General features: G+C 49.7%; 1 protein-coding gene across 6 annotated transcripts in view; it reads left to right on the top strand.

The window, feature by feature from the left end:
* Positions 1-18,182, top strand: part of LOC134968915 (ovochymase-2-like) — a 235,824-nt gene that overhangs the window by 165,084 nt on the left and 52,558 nt on the right. For all 6 annotated transcript variants that reach the window (XM_063944490.1, XM_063944489.1, XM_063944493.1 and 3 more), the window contains one exon: positions 13,880-14,066. In XM_063944490.1, the coding sequence (XP_063800560.1) occupies positions 13,880-14,066 (187 nt within the window). The remainder of the gene's footprint in view (positions 1-13,879; positions 14,067-18,182) is intronic.

Below are 18,182 nucleotides of genomic sequence, written 5' to 3' on the forward strand. Positions count from 1 at the left end.
TATATATATATATATATATTAAACTGGTGGTGACTGGTGGTCAGGTCACTGGTCACACTATCAGCAACTTGCAAGTAGTACTCCTAAGCAGACAATCACAATATATATTATACTGGTGGTCAGTGTGGTCACAATGGCAGTGTGGCACTCTGGCAGCAAAAGTGTGCACTGTACGTTATATGTACTCCTGAGTCCTGCTCTCAGACTCTAACTGCTCCCCACTGTCAGTGTCTCCCCCACAAGTCAGATAATATACAGTCACACTATATCACTTCAGCAAGTAACTAGTACTCCTCCTAATGCTCCCCAAAATTACTACTGTGTCTCTCTCTACTGTCTCACTCTCTTCTCTATAAACGGAGAGGACGCCAGCCACGTCCTCTCCCTATGAATCTCAATGCACGTGTGAAAATGGCGGCGACGCGCGGCTCCTTATATAGAATCCGAGTCTCGCGATAGAATCCGAGCCTCGCGAGAATCCGACAGCGGGATGATGACGTTCGGGCGCGCTCGGGTTAACCGAGCAAGGCGGGAAGATCCGAGTCGCTCGGACCCGTGTAAAAAAACATGAAGTTCGGGCGGGTTCGGATTCCGAGGAACCGAACCCGCTCATCCCTAATTAGGAATACTGGTGTGCACTGGCTCCTCCCTCTATGTCCCTCCTCCAGACCTCAGTTAAGGAAACTGTGCCCGGAAGAGCTGACAGTACAAGGAAAGGATTTTGGAATCCAGGGTAAGACTCATACCAGCCACACCAATCACACCGTACAACTCGTGATAAACTTACCCAGTTAACAGTATGAACAACAACAGAGCATCAGACAAACCTGATGCAACCATAACATAACCCTTATTTAAGCAATAACTATATACAAGTATTGCAGAAGAAGTCCGCACTTGGGACGGGCGCCCAGCATCCACTACGGACTACGAGAAATAGATTTACCGGTAACTAAAATCTTATTTTCTCTAACGTCCTAGTGGATGCTGGGGACTCCGTAAGGACCATGGGGATTATACCAAAGCTCCCAAACGGGCGGGAGAGTGCGGATGACTCTGCAGCACCGAATGAGCAAACACAAGGTCCCCCTCAGTCAGGGTATCAAACTTGTAGAACTTTGCAAAGGTGTTTGAACCTGACCAAGTAGCCGCTCGGCAAAGCTGTAATGCCGAGACCCCTCGGGCAGCCGCCCAAGAAGAGCCCACCTTCCTTGTGGAGTGGGCTTTTACTGATTTTGGAAGCGGCAATCAAGCCGCAGAATGAGCCTGCTGGATCGTGTTACAGATCCAGCGAGCAAAAGTTTGCTTTGAAGCAGGAGCACCCAGCTGGTTGGACGCCTACAGGATAAACAGCGACTCAGTTTTCCTGACTCTAGCCGTTCTGGCTACATGAACCTTCAAAGCCCTGACTACATCCAGTAACTCGGAATCCTCCAAGTCACGAGTAGCCACAGGCACCACAATAGGTTGGTTCATATGAAAAGATGACCCCACATTTGGCAGAAATTGCGGACGAGTCCGCAATTCTTCCCTGTCCATATGGAAAACCAAATAGGGGCTTTTATGTGACAAAGCCGCCAATTCTGACACACGCCTAGCCGAAGCCAAGGCTAATAGTATGACCACCTTCCACGTGAGATATTTTAACTCCACGGTTTTAAGTGGCTCAAACCAGTGGGATTTCAGGAAACTCAACACCACGTAAAGATCCCAAGGTGCCACTGGGGGCACAAACGGGGCTGAATATGCAGCACTCCCTTTACAGACGTCTGAACTTCAGGTAGAGAAGCTAGTTCTTTTTGAAAGAAAACGGATAGGGCCGACATCTGGACCTTAATGGACCCCAATTTTAGGCCCAAAGTCACTCCCGACTGTAGGAAGTGAAGGAAACGGCCCAGCTGGAATTCCTCTGTAGGGGCATTCCTGGCCTCACACCAAGGAACATATTTTCGCCGTATACGGTGATAATGTTTAGCCATCACGTCCTTCCTAGCCTTTATCAGCGTAGGAACAACCTCATCCGGAATGCCTTTTTCTGCTAGGATCCGGCGTTCAACCGCCATGCCGTCAAACGCAGCCGCGGTAAGTCTTGGGACAGACAGGGCCCCTGTTGCAACAAGTCCTGTCTTAGAGGCAGAGGCCATGGGTCCTCTGTGAGCATTTCTTGCAGCTTTGGATACCAAGTCCTTCTTGGCCAATCCGGAACAATGAGTATTGTTCTCACTCCTCTTTTTCTTATGATTCTCAGCACCTTGGGTATGAGAGGAAGAGGAGGAAACACATAAACCGACTGGAACATCCACGGTGTCACCAGTGCGTCTACAGCTATCGCCTGAGGGTCTCTTGACCTGGCGCAATACCTCTGTAACCTTTTGTTGAGGCGGGGTGCCATCATGTCCACCTGTGGCAGCTCCCACCGACCTACAATCTGCGCGAAGACTTCTTGATGAAGTACCCACTCTCCCGGGTGGAGGTCATGCCTGCTGAGGAAGTCTGCTTCCCAGTTGTCCACTCCCGGAATGAACACTGCTGACAGTGCTCGTACGTGATTCTCCGCCCATCGAAGAATTCTGGTGGCTTCCGCCATCGCCACCCTGCTCCTTGTGCCGCCTTGGCGGATTACATGAGCCACTGCGGTGATGTTGTCTGATTGAATCAGCACCGATTGGTTGCGAAGCAGGGTCTCCGCTTGACTTAGGGCGTTGTATATGGCCCTTAGCTCCAGGATATTGATGTGAAGGCAAGTCTCCTGACTTGACCACAGCCCTTGGAAACTTCTTCCCTGAGTGACTGCCCCCCACCCTCGGAGGCTTGCATCCGTGGTCACCAGGACCCAGTCCTGAATGCCGAACCTGCGGCCCTCGAGAAGGTGAGTACTCTGCAGCCACCACAGAAGAGACACCCTGGCCACTTGTCCAACAGATCCCGTTGAAAAGGTCCTCGCATGGAACCTGCCGAAGGGAATGGCCTCGTATGACGCCACCATCTTTCCCAGGACTCTTGTGCAGTGATGCACCGAAACCTGTTTTGGTTTTAAGAGGTGTCTGACCAGTGTCATGAGTTCCTGAGCCTTCCCCGTCGGGAGAAAACCTTCTTCTGGTCTGTGTCCAGAATCATGCCCAGGAAGGGCAGACACGTCATAGGAATCAGCTGCGGCTTTGGAATATTCAGAAACCAGCCGTGCTGTTGTAACACTTCCTGAGAGCGTGCTACACTATTCAGCAACTGCTCTCTGGACCTCGCCTTTATGAGGAGATCGTCCAAGTATGGGATAATTGTGACTCCTTGCTTTCGCAGGAGCACCATCATTACTGCCATTACCTTGGTAAATATTCTCGGTGCCGTGGACAGACCAAACGGCAACATCTGGAATTGGTAATGACAATCCTGTACCACAAATCTGAGGTACTCCTGATGAGGTGGATAAACGGGGACATGAAGGTAAGCATCCTTTATGTCCAGAGACACCATAAAATCCCCCTCCCTTGCGATGACCGCTCTGAGCGATTCCATCGTGAACTTGAACTTTCCAAGTATATGTTCAGGGATTTTAAATTCAATATGGGTCTGAACGAACCATCTGGTTTCGGGACTACAACATGGTCGAATAATAACCCCCTCCTTGTTGAAGGAGGGGAACCTTGACCACCACCTGTTGAAGATACAATTTGTGAATTGCAGTTAACCCTGTTTCCCTCTCGGGGGGGGGGAAGCCGGCAGGGCCGTCAGTGAGGAGGCATCTTCTCAAAGTCCAGCTTGTATCCCTGAGACACAATATCTATTGCCCAGGGATCTAACAGGGAGTGAACCCACTTGTGGCTGAACTTACAAAAGCGTGCCCCTACCGGGCCTAGCTCCGCCTGTGGAGCCCCAGCGACATGCAGTGGATTTTCGTAGAGGCCGGGGAGGACTTCTGTTCCTGGGAACTAGCTGTGTTGTGCAGCTGGTTTCCTCTGCCCCCGCCTCTGGCAAGAAAGGACGCACCTCGGACTTTCTCGTTTCTTTGTTCGAACGGCTGCATTTGATAATGACATGCTTTCCTAGGCTGTGCAGGAATATAAGGCAAAATATCAGAATTACCAGCTATAGCTGTGGAGACCAGGTCCGAGAACCCTTCTCCACACAATCCTCAGCCTTCCATATGCCACTTAAGTTGGCATCATCTGTCCATTGCATATTCTACAGGATACGTCAAGCAGAAATCGACATAGCTTTGCCTCTAGGACCCAGTATACTCATGTCTCTTTGGGCATGTTTTATGCTATATATCTCTTAAGACAGCATCTTTAATATATATATATATATATATATATATCTATATATATATATATATATATATACATACTAGGGTCTCAATTTCTGCTAAGGTACCTGTCCATGCCGACACAGCGCTATAAACCCATGCCGACACAATCGCCGGTCTGAGTAGTGTACCCAAATGTGCACGCTATCTGCAGGATCCCTGAGAATAGCTAGGGCTACCTTTTGGGCAAGATTCCCATCACATCCTGGCCCTAGTGGGGAAAGGATACTGCCTGAGAATTCTTTGTGGGAAGCTGCAGTCTCTTGTCTGGAGATTCCCGCTCTTTTTCCTCATGAGAGGAGGGAAATTTACCTCAGCTTTCTTCCCCTTAAAATGTGTACCCTTGTGTCAGGGACAGATGAGTCATCAGTGATATGCAAATAATCTTTTATTACAATAATCATATATTGAATACTTTTCTGCCATTTTGGCTGTAACTTTGCATTATCGTAGTCGACACTGGAGTCAAACTCCGTGTCGATATCAGTGTCTATTATTTTGGATAGTGAGCATTGTGAGACTCTGAAGGTCTCTGCGCCATAGGGACAGACATGGGTAGAGTTCCTGTCTGTTCTCTAATCTTTTGTGCAATAAATTCACCTTAGCACTTACACATATCCAAACAGGTGTCGGCGTTGTCGACGGAGACACCCTCTCACACATATTCGCTCCATCTCCTCCTTAGGGGAGCCTTTTACCTCAGACATGTCGACACACATGTACCGACACACCACACACACAGGGGATGCTCTATTTGAAGACAGTTCCCCCACAAGGCCCTTTGGAGAGACAGAGAGAGAGTATGCCAGCACACACCCCAGCGCTATATGACCCAGGAATCACACAGTAACGTAGTGTTAACCCAGTAGCTGCTGTATATATTGTTTTTACAAATTTATGTGCCCCCCCTCTCTTTTTCACCCTCTTCTATCGTGCTTCTGCAGAGGTCGTGCTTTGCCAAGAGGTCTCTAATTGCTGCCCAGGGCCCCCCCCCCCTGCGCCCTACAGTGACCGTAGTGTGTGGGTGTAATGTGGGAGCAATGGCGCACAGCTGCAGTGCTGTGCGCTACCTCATATGAAGACTGGAGTCTTCTGCCGCCACTTTTGAAGTCTTCTTGCTTCTCACGCCGGCTTCTGGCTCTGCGAGGGGGATGGCGGCGCGGCTCTGGGATCGGACGACCAAGGGTGCGTTCCTGTGTTCGATCCCTCTGGAGCTAATGGTGTCCAGTAGCCTAAGAAGCATGACCTATCCGCAGTTAGTAGGTCTGCTTCTCTCCCCTCAGTCCCACGTAGCAGAGAGTCTGTTACCAGCAGATCTCTCTGAAAATAAAAAATCCTAACAAAATACTTTCTTTCCAGCAAGCTCAGGAGAGCTCACTAAAGTGCACCCAGCTCGTCCGGGCACAGATTCTAACTGAGGTCTGGAGGAGGGACATAGAGGGAGGAGCCAGTGCACACCAGTATTCCTAATTCTTTCTTAAAGTGCCCTGTCTCCTGCGGAGCCCGTCTATTCCCCATGGTCCTTACGGAGTCTCCAGCATCCACTAGGACGTTAGAGAAATGTCCGCTGTCATAGGGGATATTCATCCAATAGTCCTATAACCTACTGGATCATCCATACAGTCCTTGGAACACATAAAATGGGCAGTACTTTTCTTTCTGCAGCGGGGTACACTGTGTTCCACAGGAAATACATTGGGAAGGTAGAATGGATCTTGATCCAGAGGCACCAACAGGCTAAAGCTTTAGGCTGCCCCAGGATGCATTGGGGCCTCCTCTATTACCCCGCCTCCAGGCACTGTGAGCTCAGTAACAGTTGGGCTGCATTGGGCAGCCCTGAAAAAGCTTTTTTTGACAGAAAATTTCTTCAAAACTGGGCTGTCAGCGCTGTATGTCATGGTGACACTTCACCTATGGCGCAGAGACCTTCAGAGTCTCACAATGCTCCCAAGCGGCGTCGCATACTCCCGCAGCCTGTTGCTGGGTACTTGCGGCGGAGACTCTCCGGCTTTAGGCACACGGTCGCAGACGCTCTCCTGGTTTGTGTGGCTGCTACGGGGAGGAGGTAAGAGGGTCCCCCAGGCGGGACCCGCCATTAAATCGCGTTCCAATCGCATGTCTAGGGAGACGGACTGCGACGCTGGCGTGGACACTGTCATCGAGCAGGGACCACACTATATTCACCAGGGCATAGCAGTACAGGTCGGGTGTACTAATGCCCCTATTAATAAGGCTCCGTAGTACCGGCGGTGAGGCCCAGCATAGGGGAGTCGGCTCTTAACCTGTAGCCCCTCCCCGGCCCACGGCGACATCTACTGCAGATTTTCCCACCCTGGAGCTTCCTCACACTCTCCCTCACTCCCTGACTGAGACGCTGGGCTTAAGTATAGCTGCGTCTGGTCTCCGGGACTGCAGGGCAAGGTCTCCCTTCTAAAGCCGCCTGTAAACAGCGCTGTGACTTTACAAACACTTGAGTATTCTACATGTCTTTATACAGACAGCATTAGTTAAGAAAAAGTGTACCAATTACAGAATATATTGTACGAGTATTCTCGATATATACCTCTGGTCTAGGACCGCCCTGTGTTATAAATATATACATATGCATATATTAGCTCAGTGCAGTTTTGTTGTAATATAATAATTATCTGCATTGCTAATGTGACTGTGTTTGCCTGTATCTGCTCTGAGGTTTCACTTTCAGTGTTTCCCAGAGATCTATCACTATATTCTGTACCCTAAGGGACTAGGTGCATCAGGGTCGTTTATATAGTGCGTCACAGTATTTACCTATTACCTGTATTCTACTGTGTACTCGGTAACATAATACCGGATTTATTCGCAGGTGTTGTGTACTGGGGACTCAGTCACATACTATCAGATTTATTTGCAGGTATTATACTCTGTGTGGCTGCATCGTACTAAACCGCTCTGTGTTGCATTTGTGTACAATGTCTAACAGAAAGGGCAGTAAGTCTGTGGATGCTTCTGAATCATGCAGAGCATGCGCCAAGAATTTACCAGAGGGGGAAGCTGTGTATGATGGTCTGTGTACTATGTGCCATACACCTCCTAGTCAGTCCGCGACTCCTGTAACCAATCAAGAGCCACCCTGGGCAGTGTTCTCAAACCTACTGAGTACTCTAGTGGAACGCCTAACGCCCCCCATGGGACCACCTGTACCATTACAGCCTCAAATAGTCCCTATGGCCAATCCGCTTTGGGCGGACAACCTGACTAACCAGTTGACTCATTCCTTGGTCAGGCAAAAATCTACCCCAGGTCAATCCCATGTCTGTGGGTCATCTAAGCAGGCTGCTTCCTCCTCACAATCCACAAATCTCTCAGATGTTTCATCTGAAGAGGAGGGGGAACATACTATCCTGTCAGAAACTGAATCAGGCATTTCTGATGAGGATTCTACATTGAAAGTTGACGTCCCTGCTCTAGTGGTTGCTTTTAAGCAAATCCTACAAATCACTGATGATGAGGATTCCACTACTGTCACCAAGAAAACTGACATGCTTAAACGGCAGAAGGTGGCTAAAAAATCTAGTACCCGATTCTGACCATTTGATATACATCAGGCAGGAACCCTGGTCTAAACGCCAAACGGGCCTTAGCTCGCTATCCTCTACCGGCAGAGTTATGTAACAAGTGGGAAAATTCACAGCCGATTGATTGTTATGTCACCCGCCTAGTGGTGTCATCCACTCTGCCTGTCACCACTGTCACTTCACTGAAACAACCGACAGATAAGCGTGTAAAGGGATGCCTGAAATCTATTTACTCCCTGACAGGTGCTGTACATAGACCCACTATTGCTGCCTCCTGGGCTGCTAAAGTTATTGAAGCATGAGTTCAGGCAATAGAGGACGAGCTGCCCGAGGATGTATCTGACAATGCCAGACAATAGCTGTCTCACATCACCACCACCTCTTATTATATTCAAGAGGCATCCTCTGAGGCGGGTGTGTTGGCGGCCAAGGCGTCGACTACGTCTGTCCTGGCTCGCCACATTCTGTGGTTGAGGTCATGGAAGGTGGACCTGGACTCCAAAAAGACCTTAGAGGTACTCCCTTTTAAGGCAGACATCTTGTTTGGGGAAGATCTAAATAAAATCGTGTCTGAACTGGCGGCTGCTAAGACTGCCTTTCTCCCAAATACTAATCCTTCTGCACAGAAGGCAAAAGGTACCACTTTTCATTCCTTTCGACCTCAAGAGAAAGCAAAAGGTCAGGCATACCCGAGACAATCTCATGCTTCCTAAACCACTGAGGCCAAGGCAAAACAGTCCTGGGCGGCCCATCAGCCTGCTTCTAAACAAGACAAGCCTGCCGCGTGACAGGGCGGGCCTCCCCCTTGGGGACCCCAGGGTGGGAGACCAACATCTGCAGTTCACCCAGGTCTGGTTAAAGACCACTTCAGATGCATGGGTGCGAGAAGTTGTCTCTCACGGGTACGCAGTCTCTTTCAAGAGACATCCCCCTCCCCAGCTTTGCACCACTGTTATCCCTTTGGATCCACTAAAGGCGCAAACTCTGCAGCAGGTTGTGAGTTCCCTCCTGGATACAGGAGTGGTAGTGCCGGTGCCTTTGTCCCAAAGGATCAGTGGTTACTACTCGACCCTGTTTCTGGTCCCGGAACACAGTGGGTCTTTCCAGCCGAGTGTAGTATGAGTGGCCAGTGGTCGGGATCCTGGGGGCCAGCGTACCGGCGCCGGGATCCCGACCGCCGGTATACCGACAGCTGGGCGAGTGCTAATGAGCCCCTTGCTGGCTCGCTGCAGGCACGGTGGCACGCCATCACGCTATTTATTCTCCCTCCAGGGGGGTCATGGACCCCCAAGAGGGAGAATATGTGTCGGCATGCCAGCGGTCGGGATTCCGGCGTGGTACGCTGGTCACCAGTATCACGGACGGCGGCATACCCTTTCTGGCCTATACTCAACCTCAAATAACTGAACAAGTTTGTGAGATTGTCCAAGTTCCATATGGAGACTATATGGTATCCCTGGATATTCAGGATGCGTGCCTACATATACCTATTGCCAAGTCACATCAGCAGTATCTGCGGTTTGCTATTGGCAACCTACACTATCAGTTCCAGGCTCTGCCATTTGGACTGGCTTCTACTCCTCGGATCTTCACCAAGATCATGGCAGTAATGACGGCACATCTCTGTCGCCATGGAGTCAGGATCCTGCCAGATCTGGACGACTTGCTGATCCTGGCAAACTCCCACGATGTCCTCCTCAGTCATCTACAACTGACAGTAAGCTTCCTACAAGCCCACGGGTGGCTCATCAATTAGAAGAAATCCTCGCTGGTCCTAGCTCAGAGCATGGTGCATCTGGGGGCTCTCCTGGACACACACAGTCAATGTCTGTTCCTGTCTCCGGAGAAAGTCCTGAAGCTTCGGGACAGGATAAGATGCTTCCTCTGTCGCCCCACTCGGCGTTGCAAGTACTTGGTATGGTAGAGTACGCTCAATTTCAGTCCCGCCCTCTGCTGAGGTTAATCCTTTCCAAATGGGACGGCCTACCTCATCGGATCAGAGCTCACATGATTACCTTGACTCCGGAGGTTCGTCATTCGCTGACCTGGTGGCTACAGGACCAGCAATTGAGCTGAGGCCATCCCTTCTGGATCCCCGACTGGGCCCTGCTGATGATGGATGCCAGTTTGCGAGGATGGGGTGCGGTGTTGGAGCAACACTCTTTCCAGGGTCGCTGGACCAAGGAGGAGTACCTCCTCCCGATAAACATTCAGGAACTGCGGGCGATGTTCAATGCGTTAACTCTCGCCCTGCCTCTGGTACAGAACAGGCCTGTTCAAGTACGGTCAGACAACGCCACCACGGAGGCATACATCAACCATCAAGGCGGCACTTGAAGCCGCATGGTAATGTTGGAAGTGTCAAAAATCCTTCAATGGGCAGAACGCCATCTGCCAGCAATAAAAAAAAAGTGTTAATTCCGGGTGTCCTCAACTGGGAAGCGGACTTCTTCAGTCATCAGGACGTACATGCCGGAGAGTGGAGTCTTCATCCCGAAGTCTTTCAACTCCTAGTGGACACGTGGGGCCTACCAGATGTAGACCTGATGGCGTCTCGACACAATCACAAAGTTACGGTCTTCGGATAAAGGACCAGGCAGTGTTCGTGGATGCACTAGTCATTCCATGGAATTTTTGACTGCCTTACGTGTTCCCTCCAGTGTCACTCCTGCCCAGGGTTCTACGGAAGATCAAGCAAGATGGAGGAATACTAATTCTAGTCGCTCCGGCGTGGCCCAGACGGCATTGGTTCTCAGACCTGCAGGGTCTATCAACAGAGCATCTTCTACTTCCTCAATGAACAGAGCTCCTCATACAGGGCCCTTGTCTCTATCCAGACTTGGCCAGACTGGCTTTGATGTGGCTCGTAATCACTCCTGAGAGCCAAAGGATTCTCTGAGGCAGTCATTCAAACTATGTTGAAAGCCCGTAAGCCGACGTCTGCTCGGATCTATTATAGGGTCTGGAATTCTTACTTCACCTGGTGTGCTGATAAGAACTATGATGCGTACAGATTCAAAACATCCAGAATCCTGGCTTTCCTGCAACAAGGCCTGGACTTAGGCCTTTGTCTGGCCTCCCTCAAGGTTCACATATCTGCCTTGTCGGTTCCATGTATACCTGAGGTTCATGCATTCACTCGGTGTGTTACGGATTTAGCCTCCCTATGTCCCTCATTCCGAGTTGATCGCTCGCTGCCGATTTTCGCAGCGCAGCGATCAGGTAAAAAAACGGCATTTATGCGCATGCGCATGGTACGCAGTGCGCTAAGTACTTTCACACAAAACTTTGTCGTTTTACAGAAGTTCGAGCAACGCTTTTCAGTCGCTCGAGTGTACATTGGCCCTCATTCCGAGTTGATCGGTCGCAAGGCGAATTTAGCAGAGTTACACACGCTAAGCCGCCGCCTACTGGGAGTGAATCTTAGCTTCTTAAAATTGCGACCGATGTATTCGCAATATTGCGATTACTAACTACTTAGCAGTTTCTGAGTAGCTCCAGACTTACTCTGCCTGTGCGATCATTTCAGTGCTTATCGTTCCTGGTTGACGTCACAAACACACCCAGCGTTCGCCCAGGCACTCCCACCGTTTCCCCGGCCACTCCTGCGTTTTTTCCGGAAACGGTAGCGTTTTCAGCCACACGCCCCTGAAACGCCGTGTTTCCGCCCAGTAACACCCATTTCCTGTCAATCACATTACGATCGCCGGAGCGAAGAAAAAGCCGTGAGTAAAATTACTTTCTTCATAGTAAAGTTACTTGGCGCAGTCGCAGTGCGAACATTGCGCATGCGTACTAAGCGGATTTTCACTGCGATGCGATGAAAAATACCGAGCGAACAACTCGGAATGAGGGCCATTGTTTGATTGGCAGGAAGTGGGTGTTTCTGGGCGGCAAATCAGCATTTTCAGGGAGTGTGCTAAAAAACGCAGGCGTGCCAGGTAAAATACGCAGGAGTGGCTGGAGAAACGGGGGAGTGGCTGGCCGAACGCAGGACGTGTTTGTGAAGTCAAACCAGGAACTAAACAGACTGCAGTCATCGCAAGCTAGGAGTAAGTCTTGAGCCACTCTGAAACTGCATGAAATTTTTTAGTTGCAGAAGTGCTAACCTTTCGATCGCACTTCTGCTAAGCTAAGATACACTCCCAGAGGGCGGTGGCCTAGCGTTTGCACTGCTGCTAAAAGCAGCTAGCGAGCGATCAACTTGGAAAGAGGGCCTATGTCCCTCCTGTGGCTCCATGGGATCTGTCTGTTGTCCTGAATGCCCTGCAACAGTCTCCATTTGAACCTCTTGAGTCAGTGGACCTTAAATGGCTCACAGCCAAGGTCCTGTTTCTGCTGGTCATTGCCTCTGTTAGAAGGGTGTCGGACCTAGGTGCTTTGTCCCGTCGTCCACCCTAATATTCCATCATGACCGGGCAGTTCTAAGAACTCTTCCAGGTTACTTACTAAAGTGGTGTCATCTTTTCACCTTAACCAAGAAATTGTGGTTCTGGCCTTTATCTCTTCTGACTTGTCCCCCAAAGAGTGGTCTTTGGATGTGGTAAGGGCTCTCCGTATATATCTGGAGAGGACTGCCTCTGTCAGATACCCTTTTTGTACTGTTTGGTTTCCTCAATCTGGCTTGCGAATAAGCAAACCATGGCCAGATGGAATAGAATGGTGATTGCACATGCTTATGCGCAGGCTGGACTTCAAGCTCCTGCTACAATTAAAGCCCATTCTACTCTGTCTGTTAGATCTTCTTTGGTGGCCCACCGTGTGCAAGGTGACTACATGGTCCTCAGTGAACACATTCATTAGGTTCTATGCCTTTGATACTACCACCTCCCAGGATGCTTCCTTTGGACGCCGGGTTCTCATACCCGCTAAGGCGCGTCTCCCCTCCCTTGAGGCACTGCTTTAGGACATCCCCGATGTATTTCCTGTTGAACACAGTGTACCCCGCTGCAGAAAAGGAGAGTTATGGTAGACTTACCATAGTTAACTCTTTCTGCGAGATACACTGGGTTCCACAAGGCACCAACCCTGACACACCTAGCTTCTATGGGTTTGTATGGCATTAGCCGCTGGTGCCTTCTCCTGTTGTGAGAATGTGGTTCTATGTGACTAACATCTGCCTTCTCTCTTACCTGCTCCTACATTGGACTGGTTAACAAAACTGAGCTCACAGTGCCTGGAGGTGGAGTTATAGAGGAGGCCCCAATGCATCCTGGGACAGCCTAAAGCTTTAGCCTGTTGGTGCCTCTGGGTCAAGATCCACTCTACACCCCCAATGTATTTCCTGTGGAACCTAGTGTACCTCACAGAAAGAGAGTTAACCATGGTAAGTCTACCATAACTCTCCTTTTTAGGGTGCATTGGCTTCCTCCTTGATATCTCCCTATGGAGGGGATCAGTATGATTTGCCGGCGCATGGGATCCCTGCGGTCATAATACCGACGCCAGGATCCCCGATGTTTGAGAAGCCGACAGGGACGAGTAAGGGGTGTTCCCCCGTCTTCTCAGCCCCCTAACCCTCCCTCCCCGCAGCCTAACTCTAACCTCCACCATCTTTGCCTAACCTTAACCACCCCCCGTAGGTGCCTTAACCTAATCCCCCGTCCCCGCTGCCTAACCCTAACCCTCAGAGGGGGGTGCCTCACCCTAACCACCCCTCCCCAAAGCCTAACCCTAACACCCCAGGATGCAGCCTAACCCTCTCCTGGCAGCCTAAACCTAACCTCCCCCCACCCGCGGCTTACCTGACTTGCGGCGCGGTTTGCCCTCGTCCGGGATATGGGCTGTCGGTATTCTGACTTCCAGGATACAGACAGCCGGGATCCTGACTGCATCCCCTATGGAGACCACAATTGCCCAGTGTTTTCTTAGGTTTTACTCATGAGCACTGACAATGCAAAAGAGATGTGCAGATCCCTGACCCCATTATTAAACTTGCAATTTAAGGATTAAAAAAAAAACCCCATAAACCTTCCATATGGAATTGCTGCTTTATCATTGTTTTCTTATTTGGTCTCAGACAAGGTTTGTGGAGCTGCCCCAGTGCCCCCCAGATTCATCCATCGCAGCATATCGGAAGCAGAAGAGGCTATTCCTAATTCCTGGCCTTGGCAAGTTAGCATAAATTGTGGCGGTACACACGTATGCAGTGGAGCAATTATTTCAGAAAGGTTTGTCCTTACATCTGCCAGCTGTGTCACAGAAAGGTAGGTGCTGAATGTACATGCCTGTAATTACTAGTCGTATCTGGTTTGTTCTCCAATAAACATCATAGTAATAAACTTATGTGTATGCCAGGGCCAAAACTAGGATTTTTGTCACCCGGGGGAAATTTTTCAACCATGAGAGGATGGCCTTTTCTAAAATATATTTAATATACATCCCTTATATTAACTAAGGTTTCTTAAATAACCCCATCAAATATTTATATTATTTTTATTACAAATATCGACAGAACAAAATGGTTATATGCCCCTTACACATTATGCTACACAGTAATGCCACTTACACATTATGCTACACAGTAATGCCACTTACACATTATGATACACAGTAAAACACCTTATACAGTGTCAGACTGGGGCATGAAGGGCCCACCAGGGAACACAGTGGTAGGGGCCCATATTTAGGGGTGTGACCAGTCTCGAGAGGGGGTGTGGCCAGCCACCACGTTGGTTTTCCTAACTATTAGAGAATGCCTGTGCTGGGCCCTTTGATAAATAAATTTAGTAAATACTGTTAATAAATACATGATAATGTAGCAGATTAATAACAGCAATGCACTGTAGACAATAAACCATAGTCCTGTGCAGAATTAGGTAACATACAGTATGTATAATGTATAAGTCAAGAACATAGGGGCAGATGTATTAAGCCTGGAGAAGTGATAAAGCAGTGATAAGTGCAAGGTGATAACGCATCAACCATTCAGCTCCTAATTGTCAATTTACATATTGGAGCTGATTGGCTGGTGCGTTATCACCTTGCACTTATCACTGATTTATCACTGCTTTATCAATTCTCCAGTCTTAATGGGGGTACACACGGAGAGATTCTTGCTTAAATTCTAATCAATCTGACTAGGGCCCTCATTCCGAGTTGTTCGCTCGCTAGCCGCTTTTCGCAGCAGTACACACGCTAAGCCGCCGCCCTCTGGGAGTGTATCTTAGCTTAGCAGAATTGCGAACGAAGTATTCGCAATATTGCGAAAAGATTTTTCTGTGCAGTCTCTGAGTAGCTCGAGACTTACTCTTCCAGTGCGATAAGTTCAGTGCTTGTCATTCCTGGTTTGACGTCACAAACACACCCAGCGTTCGCCCAGACACTCCCCCGTTTCTCCAGCCACTCCCGTGTTTTTCCCAGAAACGGCAGCGTTTGTTCACACACTCCCATAAAACGACCAGTTTCCGCCCAGAAACACCCACTTCCTGTCAATCACATTACGATCACCAGAACGAAGAAAAAACCTTGTAATGCCGTGAGTAAAATACCAAACTTCATAGCAAATTTACTTGGCGCGGTGCGAACATTGCGCATGCGCAATTAGCGGAAAATCGATGCGATGCGAAGAAAATTACCGAGCGAACAACTCGGAATGAGGGCCTAGATTGCTTAGAAATTAAGGACAGATCTCTCTGTGTGTATGCCCATAGCGATGCGCAGCCCCGTGCGTCACTATCGCTGACTCTGGATTCATGCCAAATCTAGTAGATCGCTCACTTCACTGCTGTGTGAAGTGAGCAGCCTCTCCAACCCCCCCCCCCCCCCGCTCAGCACACTTTGCGCTGTGTGCTGACCGGGGGAGAGATGCGTGCTGAGCGGTCCGTGCTAGATCGCTCAGCACGCATCTCCCCGTGTGTATGGGGGTGGTCTTCAGTATGCCGAATGTCGGGCTCCCGGCGCACAGTATACCGGCGCCGGGATCCCGACACCCGGCATACCGACAGCTATTCTCCCTCCTGGGAGTCCACGACCCCCCTGGAGGGAGAATAACGCGCGCCACCGTGCCTGCAACGTGGAGAGCGCAGCGAGCCCGCAAGGGGATCCTTTGCGCTCGCCACACTGTCGGTATGCCGGCGGTCGGGCTCCCGGCGCCGGTATGCTGGTCGCCGGGAACCCGGCCGCCGGCATACCATACTACACCCGTGTACGGGGCTTATTACATCTGCATAGTCTGGAACCTGATCCCTAGAGGAGGAGGTGAGGACTCCCAGGCAGTGGGGCCCATCGGGGGTTTCCCCTGTACCCCTGTGGGCCAGCCCTGCCCTTGTAACACCACATCATGCTACACAGTAATGCCCCTTACACATTATGCTATACAGTAATGCCACTTATAAAACATTATGCTATACAGTAATGCCCCTTATAACACATTATGCTACACAGTAATGCCCCTTACACATTATGCTATACAGTAATGCCACTTATAAAACATTATGCTATACAGTAATGCCCCTTATAACACATTATGCTACACAGTAATGCCCCTTGCACATTATGCTACATAGTAATGCCCCTTACACAGTAATTCCCTAATAACACATTCTGCCCCAATAATGCCCCTGATAACACATTCTACCCTAGTAATGCCCCTTACACATTATGCCCCAGTAATGCCCCTTACACATTATGCCCCCAACTCACCTCCCCGTGTACCTCTAACAGCAGGGCACAGCGGCAGGCAGGCTGCAGCAGCACACAGATGTTTGAGCAGAGGAAGCTGCCAGCTTCTTCCACCGCTGCGTCCGCTCCCAGAATACCATGCGTGACGTTGTCACAGCCGACACTGGCATTCTGGGAGATTGGGACTCCCAGCAACACCAGTAGCTGCTGCTGTACTATAATGGTGGCATGCGAAGAGCGAACGGGTAGGCGCTGTCAGATTAGACGGCACCAGTGGCGCGGGCAATTGCTTGCCAGTGTCGGCGTCCCCTCATGTCCGGCACCCGGGGTGCATGTGCCCCTAGCCCCCCCTAGTTGCGGCCCTGTGTATGCTTTGTTGTTTTTATTGAAATACTATGACATGGAAAGTTTCCCGATGGCCATCTGTACTGCCCTCTTATAGTGCTATGACATTGTTGTTGTTTACAGGAATTGTTTTGGCATGGTCACCCACTGTCAGAAAATGTACTGATAGTCAGTAAAAGCAACTGATAAATTTGTTAGTATGAAAAAAGCAGAGATCAGTAAACAGAAATGAAAACATTTGATGGAATTAAAAAAGTTCTGATACAGTACATGACAGCAGAGAGTTAGTGGGACAGTCCTATTTTATACTGATTGTTGGAAAATCTCTGTATCATCTGCTTAATTATACTACGTTGCGAGACGCCCGTGTGACTGAGCATACCGACCATTTTTTTCTTTACATTTTGGGGGTCATTCCGAGTTGATCGCTCGCTAGCAGTTTTTAGCAGCCGTGCAAACGCATTGCCGCCGCCCACGGGGGAGTGTATTTTCGCTTTGCATAAGTGCGAACGCTTGTGCAGCAGAGCGCCTGCAAAATCTTTTTGTGCAAAACAAGACCAGCCCTGTAGTTACTCTTCGTGTGCGTTGATTCTAACGACGGTGGAACGGCTTTTGACGTCACACACCCGCCCAGCGTTCGCCCAGCCATGCCTGCGGTTTCCCTGACACGCCTGCATTTTTCTAAGCACTCCCTGAAAACGGTCAGTTACCATCCAGAAACGCCCACTTCATGTCAATCACCCTGCGTTGTGCCGTGCGACTGAAAGCTTCGCTAGAACCTGTGCAAAACCACAAGGAACTTTGTACTCATACGTCGCGCGTGCGCATTGCGGTGCATAAGCATGCACAGAAATGCCAATGTTTTAGCCTGATCGCTGCGCTGCGAACGGCAGCTAGCGATCAACTCGGAATGACCCCCTTTGTCTCTTATCCGACTTGCAGATGAAGCACAACGGAACTGGTGGGAGAAAAAGGCACGGCCACTGCATCGCAGCACTTCATACACAGATTCAGGCTCCATCGCACACATACATACAAATGTCGTCCTTCAGATTGATCAGCACAGTCTAGTAAAGTAGTTTTTGTCGCTTCCAGTTTTATATACGCATTACAAATATAATGCAAATTTTGAGCAAGGAAAAAAAATGTTGTGCGGCTGAGTCACCCCCAGTGGCAGACGCAGGATTTCCTGCGATTGCCGCCAGCCCATGAAGGATGCATAATTAGCTTGTAACAAGCTATAGTCTGCCTCAAACAAAGTGCAGTTTATGTAATACAGTACTTTAGACATATGCAGGCCCAATGATCATGGTAAAGCTGGGTACACACCTATACAATCGTCGTCCCGTTCTCCC

Source organism: Pseudophryne corroboree, chromosome 11, assembly GCF_028390025.1.
Source record: "Pseudophryne corroboree isolate aPseCor3 chromosome 11, aPseCor3.hap2, whole genome shotgun sequence".
NCBI classification, from domain to species: Eukaryota; Metazoa; Chordata; class Amphibia; order Anura; family Myobatrachidae; genus Pseudophryne; species Pseudophryne corroboree.